Below are 15,415 nucleotides of genomic sequence, written 5' to 3'. Positions count from 1 at the left end.
TAGTAAGTAAAAGAGGCATCATGGAAGACAATTTATAGATCAACCAGAGTAGAATACAAAGAATAAAGAAGCACACATACTTGGGGAGAACCATAAACGAGAACTGGGACAACTCTCAAGAAATACGATGTCGCATCGAGAAGGCCCGCTCAGTACTTATTAAAATGAGCTCGCTTTTTAAGAGTCACAATCTTTCCTTACACATGAAATTCAGACTATTGCGTTGCTAAGTCTTCTCCGTCCTTCTGTATGGCGTAGAAACTTCGACAATCACTAAGGTAACCACCAAGAAATTGGAAGCATTTATTCGAACTATGGCTGGGCAGGAGAATATTGAAAATATCTTGGACATAAAAAATTACCAACATAGAAGTATCTCGGTCACATAATGAGGAACCTAGATAGATATGGGTCTAACAACAAATCCTCCAAGGCAAAATTAACAGTAAGAGAGCACCGTGTCGAAGGAGAATATCTTGGTTAGCAAACCTTATAACGTCGTTGAACAAATCATCTGCAGAACTTTTCCAAATGCTGATCGCCAAAATCCGGAACGGATAGGCACTTGGAGAAGAAGAAGAGTGTGCCCTGAAAGAAGTTTTTTCTTCATCTTCTTACTTTTAATGCGTATAATATGGACGATCTGACCAAAGATGCGTTGGATAGCAAGCTGGTATCTCAACTTATCATTCTTTTCTTGGGATACTATCATGTGCTTTAGGGTGGCTTCTTCTTGTTCTTATACAGATAATAAGCAACCTTTTTAAGGCATGGACCGCCCTTAGAGGCGCCTCCGCTTCATCATGTTGTTCCTTTTGTTGGGTATAAAGAGGAGTAAAGCAGACAACGACTCTTTAACGAAGAGGGAAATAGTGTCTGTGCATTCACCTCCTTTCTTCTGATCGGTATACGGAGAGGGAGAAGCAGTGTCTGTGCCTTTAGAGGTCCTCTTCTAAAAACAATAATTAACGTTGGTAACATAGTCTTCTCGTCTCAGGATATCATATGTATGTTATATATAGAGCTTGTTAGGATAGAGAAATAGTGTTCCATATATGAAGGAGCTACGGTTTCGTATTCTCCGAATATTGTTAGAATATATTTAGAGAAGTCGAGATCTGCATCACAATAATGGAGCTTGCTTGCATCAAAACACATGGATTGTCGAGAAGTTTAAAACGGCACAAGACGTTAAGAAAGCATTCGATCTCGTGCACCGCTTAAACAATATAATAAATAATGTATATGGAGACGTACAAAATGCCACAGCGAATTCCGTGTCGCTTAAAATACGCTCAAAGAAATAAAACGGGCGCGAAAGATAACACTCGAAGAAAGTTTATGTCACGTTCGTCGGGGCACACTGCCGGTAACATTTCCTGTGCGACGCACGTAAAACTAAAGTCGAAAACAAAAATGGCGAAGGGGTTTGCCGTTTCGCGAAGAAGATTTCAGCGAATAGTGTCGAAAGATCTGGACACGGTTTTTTTCGCGATACATTGACACGGCGCATGTTTATTCATTTTTATTGAAAAACTTTACAAATCTCAGAAGAATCAGTAATTACATTCAAAGTCGAAAGGTATACAGAAATGTAAATGAAAAGAGATCTTTTGACTGTTTTAATGTTACACCTGAAAATCATTCAGCGCTTTATTTGCTTCCGCCATGATTGAAGAGTGACACACTCCCTAAGTCGGTGCGATATAAATTTCGATTTTGTGGTCTTAAAATTATCTTTGGTACATTTGAGAAGACATAGTCCAATCTTAGATTATTAAATATATAATATATAACTTTCAATTTCATTGCTTCGAGCAGCAACCAAACTGTATTTTAAAACTTTTACAATTTATAATCATAAACCCAAATAATTTTACTGCCTTCAACATAGTCCAACTTCATGTTGGACTATGTTGGTTTTTTGGTAAAAGTTACAACCACATTTTCTGATATTTTATTATTTTGAAATCAGTTATCAATATTGATTACGTCAGCGTGTCGTTATGTGAGGGATAATATTCGACATTTAAAGCCATTTGAAAATTTCGTTCATTTCATAATTTCGTTTTAGTCGTTCTTTTAAATGTCTTTAGACTTGTCCAATTAATCTTTTTAAGTGAGTGCACTGTATAATATGGCTACTAAATGAAGAAAGCAAGTAAAATTAATAAAATATATCATTTTTGGGATATACAAGTTGTCGTTATTGAAAAATCATTATAAAAATTAAAATAAATGAAATTGATGTTATAAAGATTCAAAACATATAGCTACTAGAGATATGAAGGCCATAAGAGTCCTATGTCGATACTACAAAACTTATGAAGCGACTATGAAAAAAAAAATTGAGAAGGTCCATACAACATGCGCATGCGCTATATTTAAAATCTCGTTTTTAACAAACGAACTTGAAGCATTCAACAACTAAGATGGCCACTAACAGGTCACCAATGAGTTTGGGTGGGGCATTTTTGCGGCAGTATTTTCTTAAAATACGCCTAGTTACGAGTTAAGTGTGTGAAAATCGCTGATTAGAAAGAAAATGACGCAAAGAGCAGGTTAGTGAGTGAAGGAAAGTATGGAAAATCATTACCTTCTCTCCGAAAATTTCATTTTCGCCTGCGACGTATCAATTTCCGCCACAGTATATCTAATACCTATAAGATTCAAAACAAGTATTGTAAAGGAGCGTAGGTATAAAAATGAATCCTAACAAAATGTTTTATTATTTTTTTAAAGTAAACAATATCTACTTGAAGTTTTCAAATTACATTTGACTAGTATGAATCACTTCTAATAAAACTTCGGTTTTAAGGTTTTAAAAGAGTAGTTTTTGCATCACAACGTTCTATTTCAAATCTAAATACTTCAAATGCGAGAGATAACTTCGAGCGTCTCTAAATACGTCACTGTCAACAAGTTTGATTAATGATTAAATAGGGACGAACTTCTTCCCAAAAAACCTATGTTATAGTTACAATGAAAACGCCTATTTGCTAATATTCACGCGCGGAAGATAAGATACGGCGAGGTATTTGGGCAGATAACGTTGCTTTAAACAAAAAAATAATAATAAACGCGGACCCCTCGATTCGCGCGCCAATGGCACCGCCTTAAAATAATGGATGAAGCAACTAATTATTTTCTCGGCAAAGGCGGCTGCGAACCGTTAAAATACAAAAGAACAATCGACGGTATGCGGGTACCCCGCATACCTAAAGCTCACCGGAATTTAAAATATGAATATTTGGCGGTAGTTGGTCGGTACAAGTTTTTGCCCCGTGTCGAATTTGCGTCTTACATTGTAAACGTGCAAGTGTTCCGCGAGGCTCCATGCGCGACCCACTTTTCACCACTTTTATTTTACCAATCGCACTTTTTGTAATCTCGGAGTTTTGTTACCTCGCAGGCACGTGTGGTTCCTCAAATTAAGGTTTCTAGAAATATCATCAAACGTAAATGATAAGAATGAGGAACAAATGAAGAAACTTTATGTTGAATATGTGGTGTAGAATTTTGCACACTGACTGAAACGTCATTGGCCACATGTCAACTCACTTGACAATTGTTCTGGTTTTAAAGGGTTAAGCAGATCACTAGCACCCCTAAAACAGTATAGCCATGGTAAAGAAGATCCAAAGGTTCAATTCAAGAATCTAAGCAATGGTCTCCAAAACAACTGTCAAATTAGAGAAGAACATTCCGGCTCAGTTTTAGGAAAATCAAATGTTATCCAGAGACAACCCAGCATAACATTTCCGTGTAATTTTGTAGGTTCCACGAGCTTCCATATGCGACTAAATTTTCACCACCACAAAATAACTAATGACAAATACTGCAGGGAAATGTGCTAGGAAGAAGACCCCGTTCATGTTCAGTTCAAGAATTTTTGATAGAACAATGATAATTGGTCTCTCCAATGCGACGGTCAACTAACAGAAGAACATTCTCACTCAGTTGAAGAATAAATAAAGTAACTTGTCGCCATTAACAATATCAAATACTTCAAATGAATAAACCAATTCAGGTTATCAACCCAAAGGGCACGTCAGTCGACGATCCATTACGGGACTGACTATGACGAACGAAAGTACCCACACACGAGCACTTAAGCGCGATTGATACAACAGGCTGTCATCAATTATCCAGACAGATCAAGCACTGCGGTGTCGCCGGTGCTGTGGAGAATCAATATCGACCGGTAATTTGTTGTACGTATACGCGAACAACCGTATTGGACACAATTACAACGGCAAGCCGACCTACGCTGGAAGCCATTATTTTGCTAGTTTGCGGTTAAGCGGTCCCCGATTAAACGTTTAACTATGGGCAAAGCTGGGCTTCATTTTATTCGCTAGCGATGGTCCTGGGCGGTCGGAATAAATCTAAACTTTGAGGCACCTCACACCTGTACCTGGTATTTTGTTGACCGGATTCGAATTTTGTAAGTAGATGGTTCACTTGTCTAGACGATGAGCTGGAAGGGAGGATGTTGATTTGGACTCTATAAAGTCCGATCATTTACAGCTTCTCATTATAGTTCGTTCAGATCAGTGTGTCGTGTAATCAGGAGACGTGGAGACGAACTAGCTTTGCACACCTGACTGGATTATCCGACTGCTAGTTAATTTAGCGTTACCCAGGATGCACCAACGTGGAGACGAACTAGCTTTGCACACCTGACTAACACTGCAGAAAAAAGTAAAAACCAGAAATAATATTATACAGAAGATCTGCGGCTCCACACTTAGATTGTAAGCCCTGGGTCCTGTTTATTCGGCAGCGGAGTACTGCGCTCCAGCATGGCTCAAGAGCGCTCAAGTGAAAAACGTCGATGCACAACTAAACAGCACCATGAGAATGATCGCTAGCGTTATCAACTCCACCCCAACTCACTGGCCACCAGTATTGAGCGACATGCGCCGAATAAATCTGCTGACAAACGAATACAGGAAGATATTTATCAATAGAGAACTCCCAATACACGTGGATTCACGAATGGTCGAGAGGTCAGCTGAACTGCAACTTGCCCTGCATAACAGAAGGACCCCCTGGCTTTGATCTACCCCGCAAATTGGTGTGCACATTGAATAGCATTAGAACCCCACACGGTAGATGCACATACTTTCTGAACAAGTCGGGACAGCTTCCTTCCCCCTCGTGCAACTGTCCCCAACGATCGTACGGGGGCAGCCTTGAAGATTTCCTGTTTGCAACGCCAGATGCGATTGAATATACAGATAATCTTGATGTTTGTAAATTATTAGCTAGCTTTGTTGTACTTGATATTTGGTGTGTAATTGCTGTATATATTGTAGAAAACTCTTTTTTCGAAAAGCCATACGCTAAATATCAAATAAATGTAGGTTTAGGTATATGGTTGTTCATGCTAATGCGATTAGACCTCAGGGTTTTGAGCTCTAGAAATCACACGATCAAGTTCCTCTACATATGTAGGAAACCATCTAATGGCAGGAAAATGTATAGGGGTATGCAAACTTCTCAAGGAATGGCAAATCCTTATACGAGCTTCTAAATTGAGAATTACAAGAATGGCGAATAATTATAACGATTTTCATAAAATTTCACTGGTTACTCTATTAGACAAGGGTATTTTTAATAAACGTATGTATATGCACATTTCAAAGAATTCTATTTTAATTTGTCTACTTCCAAGTACTCTAAATAGCAGGAAATAGTACTTTCAAGCGACAACTAAGTCGAAGCACTAATATTAGCGTTAGAACTTCAGAATTTCATTTTGGGCTGAACCAAGATTTTACCAGCGGATCCATAAATAACCTAACCCAACATTTCCAAATCTGTGTCTATAATTTGAACCACAACCTGTCTCAACCCTCTCCCTAGACGATGTTACCAAATGCGAGCCAAATACAAAGGGGGTAGCTGCCCGATTCTCTGGTTGTTCCGAGTTTTTTCTTCGCTCTTATAAACGCGCGATTTTCAATCGACTTCGCTGTTAACTCGGCTCAAGAGCGGTTAAAAATGAGTTTTTTATAGACCGCCGTCCCATATCCCAGGCGAGAAATCCCCCCCATCCGTCTTCTTCCCGTCTTCCTCGCCGCTTCCCGCAAAAAGATTTACGCCACCGGAATAAATATATATATGTATAGATCGGGACGCAGACGTCCGGGGGTGTTTTTTTCTATCCGGGGAACGCACTTAAATAAAGTGCGTTGCTTGCTAAATCATATCTGTCAGATATTGAGGTGCTGGCGGGATTTTTCGATATATACGTTCGGTCCGGAAGGTCCCATGAATTCACTCCCGCGTTTTATGCGATTTTTCTCGCATTTTTTCCTCTCTTTTTTGTTTCAAGGGAAAGAATGTAAAATTTGTCAAGGTTCAAAACGATCTTTTAAAAAATATATTCAGCAAACTCTTTTCACTAATTTCAAAAATTGAAATTTGTTTTTTTTTTACTTGCATCTCACTCAAACTTAATCTAGGCTTTTATCTCTGTCGTTATGTATTTATTATGTAGTGCTTTACTTCTTCTTAGTTAATTATTCTCCCATATAAATGTTTGGATTGACGTCTACGCTTTCTAAGTTTGATAAAAGAACAGGTCCATCGAATTCAATCACTTCATACAAAATGATATTCTGAAATTCTAAAATTAGCGAGTTAGTTTAGATTAACCTAATTGTCATTTATGTACATTTATATCCAATGGGGTCCAAACTACTGCGAACGTACGAAGAAATTTATTGGTGGTTAATAAAGTATAACCATCAACGCGGATCCCGAAGACTTTTTTCAGACAAATGTTGCACCAGGTCTTTGCAACAATCTCAGCAACTTTCTGAGATAGATCTCTTCTGTTCACTTCTCCATTATTGAATCGCCACAACCCACCAGACGTTCATTATTGGTAGAGAGAAAATCTACATTTGCATTTTAGGATGTTCTAACAAATATTCAACCAAAATGTATAGATATTATCGTTTCAGGTCTTGAAAGTAGTAAGCGATTCGTTATTAGGGATAATATGAACATTTTATCAGTTTTGTGAATTCGACGATACCCAATGTTTTTTTTTGTAAAACATCAGCTGTATTCTGTTTATCTCTGTTATTGTCGAACTATATATCCCATCCATTCAGTGTCTTATTATCTTTACCTTTCGAATTTTATTTCTTGTTGATGTCTATTAACCACCATTTTTTGAGTGGATTCCTCCACTGTAGGCAAAATAAAAGCAGTGTCTACCAATGAAAGTTTCGGTTTTACGAAGGGCTTTGTTTTCCTTTTTATAAAGATTAGTCAGTGAACTTAAAGAAGACAAAATATCTTAACATCGGTGGAGTACAACAAGAACTAGACCTAGAAAACGGCAACAAAATCGAAGCATGCGAAAAATATGTATACTTGGGAACAGTGATGAATCATAGCGGACGGACTGAGAGAGAGATAGAAAATAGGCTTATAAAAGGAAAACAAATTATTGGAGCTTTGAACTCTGTTTTATGGTCGAAAAACATAAGTAGAGATAGGAAACACCAATTAAAAGTGTCCTATCATACGGATGTGAAACATGGCAACTAAATAAAACAACAACAAAAAAATTGAATACCATCGAAACGGACTTTTGGAGAAGATCAGCTGGAATATCTAGACGCGATAGAATCGCCAACGAAAGAGTCAGAGAGAACAATTGTAGTAGATATCTAAGAGCGCCAATTAAGATGGTTTGGCCATGTCCAAAGGATGGATGACCGAAGGATACCTAAGAAAATGATGAGTTGGAGGCCTCGAGAAAAAAGAAAACGGGGAAGACCTAAAGTAACGTGGGAAAAAGGCATAGAACGAGCCATGTCAGAACGAAATTTGAGACCAAGTGACTGGAATGACCGAAGAGAATAGAGACTGGGAACCGAAAGGCGCAGGACGCTATAACCCCGGATATATATATATATATATATATATATATATATATATATATATATATATATATATATATATATATATATATATATATATATATATATATATTGTTACATCCGTTAATTCCTTTTCTAAATAGTGCTAGTACTACTTTTCTCTATAAAGAAAAATATAGTCATATTTTCAATTATCTTGATCGGTTGAAACAGTTGCACAATATGCAACACACGTGGCATCTGTGTACGTCGTGTTTTTTTTTCCGCAATTGACCAGCAGTTAACAGCTAATTTTTATCGGCACGATGCGACGGCCGTAATTATTTAAGCAACACTACAGTCCTGCATTTTATAATTGCTCGCAAGACGTCGACATAGTTGCACCTGTTTTAAGTTGCATGCCCGTCGGATCGACGACGACGGGGCACATGCGACCGTTTTAAAACATTTAATGACGGACAAACATGTACGCGAGCCCAGGTCATACATTATAACGCACAGACACCCAGCGGTATTAAAATACGACAAATCGCCACTTAAATTTAATGCGGCCACGTATAAAAATGAATATCGGTCGTAAGCTAGGAAAACGATTTTTTTATTAACACCAGTTGGTCCTTCGAGCCGGATAAACTCTTCGTTAAAGATGAGCCTTGTAGCGTCTTATAGTGTCTTCCGAAACAAGTTTTAATAAATATATTATTGATGAATGGCAAAGACATTTAATAAGTTTTAACGGACTTTAAGCGATCTATATGTTGTGAACATGACAAAACAAAAACGGACGGAGGGCTGTATAAGGATTGGTACTTTGAAGCAATGCAAGAACCAAAACAATATGGTCCCATTTACTGCAAATAAGTGAAGATGAGTAGAACAGGAGGCACCATCTTTCGCAGCGCACCATTATAGAGCTGTAAGAAGCAAGAAGGAACTATGAGACGCGGTGTTCGATAGACTCACTGAGGTCATTGGATTGAGGATAAACCGTTCAAAAGTGTGTACCGTGGATAGGACATTCGTTATTAATTGTAATGGACTTTTTTGTTACATGGTCAATTTATAGCCTATCTCGCAGTCGAAGTTTTAATTTATCATCTTCTATTGAGAATTGGTTTTTAATCCATCCCAGTTGGTTCCACTGACAATGGGATGCATCATTATTATTAGTCTGTATTTTCCGGAACTGTACACCACCTTGGCCATGGGTTCAGCGAGAACCAAAATGGTTTGCATTCTTTTCGTATCATAATTGTTATGCTGAATTAAAGAATATTCTCCACGTTTGCAATGATTGATGGGTCGTTTCAGTAACATATTGGCGCTACGCATTTTCGATTCTTTTTTTATCAATAAATTTAAAACTTATTTAAATAATCTAATATTCGACTCTATCGCATTTTTCCATATGACGACGGCTCCGGGGCAAAATATACAAGCCGATCTCGCTCGCGAACCAATATGGCGTCGGGCAAAGCTTCACGGTCCGTCTGCGCTTCAATTTTATTTCATCGAAATGCACAATAGAAATTGGACGGCGAGCTTTTATGTCGATGCCGTGATATATGAAGCAATTGAACGTATTCGTGCGCACTGACAATGCTGCGGTGCAACGTAATTATATATACGAATTGGCACGACATTTTGTCATGCGATGGCCGTTGTTGTACCGCGATTACGTTGTGTTGTGACAATATTGTCTCTCCGTGTGTGTTGGGATAGTTGTTTCTTTTTAATTGAGGGAAGCGATAAGGCTGCCGTTACCGTTGCACTTAAATCGACGTTCTGAACATCATCTGCTGATGCTCCTGATCCTAAGTCATCGGTAGATGATAAACATGCTATAATTATTCCGCTTTATTATCACAATTTGCAAAGCGGAACGCGTGTCCAGAACATCGTGGGTTAAACTCCACACACTTGGTTAGCGAATCGCGTAATTCATCAGTAGATGATATAGGTAATCTGCTTGCATCATTTGGTGATTTGGTAATTACGCCTCCAGCAACGTTGTGGTGTAGTCGTCCTTGTAAACTCAGTATTGTTTCAGAGCTATTGCTTTAATTATTCGCCATAAAATGGAAACAATTTCCTTTTTATAAAGTCAATTTATAAATATAAATAATATCGATTTACTATGATTCTTCTAGACTAATCTCGATCGTTCTTAATACATACGTATATATTATTTTGCACCGGCATTGCAATATTATCTCCCTTGACAGCATCTGCGTAGATCTCCCAAGGTGCAAAATAATGCGACATAAAACATGTTGATGTACGGTATATATAAAATACCATGGTAAAATTTTAAAGCTGACAACCATTAATTGTTAAGGTAAGCCGACAAATATCAATCTCGATTTTCATATGGCGGATTAAGGATAAGGATTTTATTTTAAATATGAAATTGTCCAAGTCTTCAACAAGATTGTAAATGACGAGATGTTGGTTTTCCGATAGCGGTCCACGTGATAATAGACACTTATGCATTGCCAGTTATCAACGCACACTGGTCGGTAACGATTTGCGGCTATGCACAGTGAATACGGAAACCTTTCCCACTTTCCAATGAAGAAAATGTAGAAATATAACGTCAAAATCGCATGTTGCTTCCTCTCAGAAAATGATTTAAATTTTACTATTAAAGATTATCGCGTTCATTTTGCCAAAACACGCAATTATAAGATAATTTGACTTAAGTTACTATCAGACGAACCAAAATTGACCATATTTGCAAACTTTAAATGTCTAACGGGAACTGAGCTGGTCCTTATCAAGCTGAGGAATTTAGTACAGAAAATCGTGTGAAGTGAGTTCACGATTCCGATGAAGTTGAACGGCACGTGAATATAAAAGTTTAGTTTTGTTAGTGGTACAAAGTGCGGGAGAATCACATGAGCATCACATGCCGGGTTAGCATCATACCTCAAGAAGGGTCCAGCGTTTGTCTATATGACAAAATGCGACTGCGGCGTCTAAAAATAACCCGCTCGGTCGTGGAGGATGAGTTCGGTCGAACCTTTGACAAGTCGACTAAGATAGATCGACTTAATTCCCGTACGATTTACGCCGATTTTTGAAGTAAAACATCGGTGTAATACAAAACCCGATAGGCGTTATCGTCATCGTCGATCTGGTTTTTCGTTTTCGAGTGATTTATTTTGTAGGATATTTGCTCGAAATGCGTCGCACTCGTCACCTGGAAACCGGCGTCAATGGTGCCGCGCATGATAACGCCGTCCTTATCGCTGTTTGCTCGGTTATCGCAGCAGTGATTGACTCTTTTGTCGGCAACAAACGATCATCGAAAACAAATTGTGTACCGAGCGTCGATAATCGCGCTTGTCATGTGTCAAAATGGCGGCGGCGCCCTTTGTTCCCGCACGTCACTCGACAAGGAGTTCGACGTTATATATATTGCGAAGCAAACACACTCGGGCCAATATTTGGAAATTCGAGTAGATATCGGCGAGGAAACTGATTTATCTCGAAACCGGTCAAGCGAGACAATTTTTTATTGCGACCGCTAGTTTTTGGCGAATCCGTTAAAACCTCTGTCACCTGTCATCCTTGCAACCAGAAACAATATTGAAAGTATATGAATGAACTTTACTTGGATGAGAAAGAGATGGCGATTAGTTAGTAGTGCCACCAGGGGTCAAACTTAAAGACACGGCGACCTAAAGAACTCGGCAAAACCTTAAATAACAGTAGACTTAATAAAAGACGTCTAATGACCATTAGGACAAATGAGTAAAAGAAGAGCTTGATTTGATTTCGGTAAGGTGAGGTCTTAACTACTCTTCCCAGTACTTCCTCGATTATTGTAATAAACGTTCTAACAAAATGAACTCCATACACATATTGGCACCGGTGAACCTCATTTCTCGTTTTACATCGGACCCAAGATGGCGTCCGCGAGCGTTCCGAATGGAGAAACTCCGAACAAATAGCAATTTCCTATCGAGATAGGCAAAACAAACGGTTACAAATTGCAACACTGCAAGACGTTGCGTTTAGCAAACAAACGCCTTTTGTGTACACCTGTGAATCTCCTGCCTTTGTCCATCTCCGGCGGGCACAATAGAAAGCCCGCGACAGGGGCGTGCGTTTCCCTTTTTCGCGCCCACGCCACTGGCGTTCTATAAATCGCGACGTACATTGTGTTTTCGTTAAACGTTTCGAGCGTATTGCAGATCCAAACCGACGGGGACTGGTTTAGCGGCAATTTGTAAAACGTCTCTCTGCCATTTACAATCCGACCGGGCCAGATTTAACAACCGTTCGCGAGTAACTTTATTAAATTTGCTTGATGGTTGTCTAACAAGCGTGTACCATAGGGTACCTCAGGGGGCCCTGGTTGACATTGGTAGGATCAATTTCAACCTAATTTGCTTGGTCTTGGTTTGTCCATCATCGCTGTGTACGCCAGGGTACATCGCGGGGCTTTGATCGATTTTCACAGGAACAGGATCACTTTGAAACTACTGGTTTGCATCAAAATACTAATTCTATACGAGTGTAATGGATGCTCTGACTGTAACGTTATTAAATTTGCTCGTTGCTGGTATACAAACTCCGGTTCTAACGCTGCTCGTTAGAATCAGACAACTAACTCTTCAGGTGTGTGGAAGATAGACGCACAAAACTTACAAACGTTTTTAGTACTACGTAAGCGATTCAAATATGTTAAAGCGTATACTTTCTGAAAGGTAAAATTACCGGTTTAAGTTGTTTCGGATTAGAATTTTTCGATACGGGCAAACGAAACGAAAGTGTTGATAACCCAGCGATGGTTAGCGTAGGTATAACAGGTATTCCAATCAAATTTTAACGACACAGTCGCACCGTAAATAGCTGTTCAACGCTAAGATACCGAGGTGATTAGGCAGGTAGCAATTTGTAAAATTAAAACGGTCATTATAACAGATATTGTAATTTACCCGACGTATTTACATTTGTTTCAATAATTTTATATGGGAAGTTTTTGCCGTCGTTTTCGCGCCCCTTTCACAACACTCACCAGAGGCGAATAAAATGCCGAACTGTCGACGCCTATGCTAGGATAAGGGTTCTGGTCGGTAGAAGGGTACGGGGTACCGTAGACACCCACCCCGCGCGGGTACTGCAACGCGGCCAGCCTGGCAGAATCGTACTGGCAAGAACAGACGCTCTGACCGGTCACGGGGTCTGTTACTAGAGGGCGTCCGGACTCGCAGCACTGGGTGGGGCCCGTCGAGGAGGTGCCGCCGGGCGACAATGCTCCGGGAAGACCGGCCGAACCGCCCGGACTCAGGGAACCGCCACCGGAAGCAGGGGACGAGCCGGCGTTTGTTGTGGGCTGGCCGGAAACCAGCAACTGAAAATAAGAAACAGTTTCAGTTATTCGATAAAGTGCATGGTGGTTGGTACCGCATTTAAACAAATAAGATGGACAACCAGCAGTGAATTTTGTAGCTTTTAATCCCTTGTGTATTTAATATTTTTATTAATGGCATTGTCGAAAGTGTTGATGTTAACTGCTTGTTATACGCTGACGATCTAAAGCTGTTCTGCAAAATTGATAGTATTGAGGACTGCGAAAACCAGCCATTGAATGTAAAGCGTATTAAAAACTGGTGTATCCATAATGACTCCCATCAAATGTAATGTCACGACGTATTCACTTGCAAGTAATATTATCAGATATGATTACCAAATCAACGATTTGGTAATCATATCCAGCTACTTTTGTTGATTTAGGTGTTACTTTTGACCCTAAACTTTCTTTCATTCCACATATTGACTAAAATGTGTCTGCGGCGAATAAAATGTACGGGTTAAGCTGTACAACGAAAAATCTTGAAACTCTCGTCTTTCAGGCATGGTAATAGGTATCCCCCAATTGATATAAGCAATACACAACCAAGCAGTAAACAAATTAAGTTCCCGCCGCGATTGTCACTCGGCGGTATTCTTGAACAACATTATTCATAATCAGGTTGTTGATCCGAGCCTCTTAAACTCAAAATTGAACTTTGGTGTTTCCGAGTTTGCCTCAAGAGTAGATCAAACCTTTTACCTTTCTACGCGGCGTATGAATATTTTAAAATTTTCGCCTTCCCACAGAATATGCAAGTTTCCAGGTTGATATATTTTCTTCTTCTGTACGTGAAGTTAAAACATAATTTTCAAGGAATGGCATATAATTATTTTTGTTTTGTTTTACGTTGCATGAGCATTTTGCTGACCTTTTGCATTTTTGTTTTAATTTGTCACTTATGTCCCTGTTTTGTAGTTGGGTTTATTCAGTTGAACAGTGTAACTAAATAAATAAATAAATAAATCATTCTACTGTTCATTCCCGATTACCAGGAGTGATGGGGCTGTATCCAATGTCACAGCACCACTTTTTTCAATATTTCTCAATTCAAAAGATATAAGCACCACATGAAAGAAATCTTTTAGAAAATCAATCTGCTGCAAAGTCATATAAGCAAAGAACTATCAATTTATTCCTTTATCGTGTTGCGTGTTGAAGCACTTGCTTTATTTCAATTTTAATAGCGACTTATTCTAACGTTCCAACGAAGCATTTTTCTGTTGGAATATATTTTTCAGTTAATAAAACTACTTTGGAACTTTTTCAAAGACACTTCCACCGGCTTAACAGTTTCAGGCAAGCTCTGAAGGAGCCAACAGGATGGTTGGCGAAACGTCAGCTAGTTCGAGTCCACAAAAACCGACGCAGGAGGAATCAGGAAGTTTTATAAAAAGTACTTTGGAACTATTAAATTCCAGTACAGGAGTTGCCGTATTTGATACATTCATGGACACAATTTTGTCTGCATAAATCTCTTTATTTTTCCAATAAACTTTTGTAGCCGCTTTCTATCTATCTATCACAGATGAACTATCAAAAGAGTATACATGAATGTTTTCCATTTTCGGGTATAAATATTTGTTTCAAAGGATTTTCGATTGAAGGCAAGTACTATATACTATACCAAGAATGTAATGGGTCCACTTTTTGCTCTGCCCTTTCTGCGTCATTATTTCTTGATATTTGTAAGTATTTACACGATTATAAAGTATACATGTTTGAGTGTGTTATCCATCAACCACTAACAGGCGACAATGAGCGAGCTACAGGCTGTGAGCCGCCGGAGTCATTTATACATCGGATAAACCAACTAACAAAGTAACAAAAGCATACGCGTACGTTTGGATTTGCCTCTTAACACAGATGTAATGTAAAACGCTGCGTCAAGCGGGCTGTGATAGCGCCTAATTCCTCCAAATCGGGTCTTCATTATCAGCTTAATGAGTCAGAAAAATAATCCCGGCTGTCAGCGTTCGTGTCTTTTTTTCCCAACGCTCCAGCAATCGGTCGAATTAAATCCGAATCAAAACGCTTTTATCAACAATTGGCGGTGCCATTAGCTCAACAAACACCTTACAATCAACATCGAACAAACAAGTCGAGTTGTTTGGTGTGAAAACAAATTTAGAGAGACGCGCAGAGA

At 39.0% G+C, this 15,415-nt stretch overlaps 1 protein-coding gene across 2 annotated transcripts in view; it reads right to left on the bottom strand.

The window, feature by feature from the left end:
* LOC132707521 (homeobox protein caupolican-like) overlaps window positions 1-15,415 on the bottom strand; it is an 87,972-nt gene that overhangs the window by 22,430 nt on the left and 50,127 nt on the right. For both annotated transcript variants that reach the window (XM_060679412.1, XM_060679413.1), the window contains exon 2: window positions 12,934-13,269. In XM_060679412.1, coding sequence (XP_060535395.1) covers window positions 12,934-13,269 — 336 coding nt within the window. The remainder of the gene's footprint in view (window positions 1-12,933; window positions 13,270-15,415) is intronic.

The sequence above is a fragment of the Cylas formicarius genome, unplaced genomic scaffold (assembly GCF_029955315.1).
Source record: "Cylas formicarius isolate icCylForm1 unplaced genomic scaffold, icCylForm1.1 PGA_scaffold_9__14_contigs__length_23061073, whole genome shotgun sequence".
Taxonomy (NCBI): Eukaryota; Metazoa; Arthropoda; class Insecta; order Coleoptera; family Brentidae; genus Cylas; species Cylas formicarius.
The sequence above is the reverse complement of the archived record's forward strand: the minus strand, read 5'-3'. Positions and strand labels throughout refer to the sequence as shown.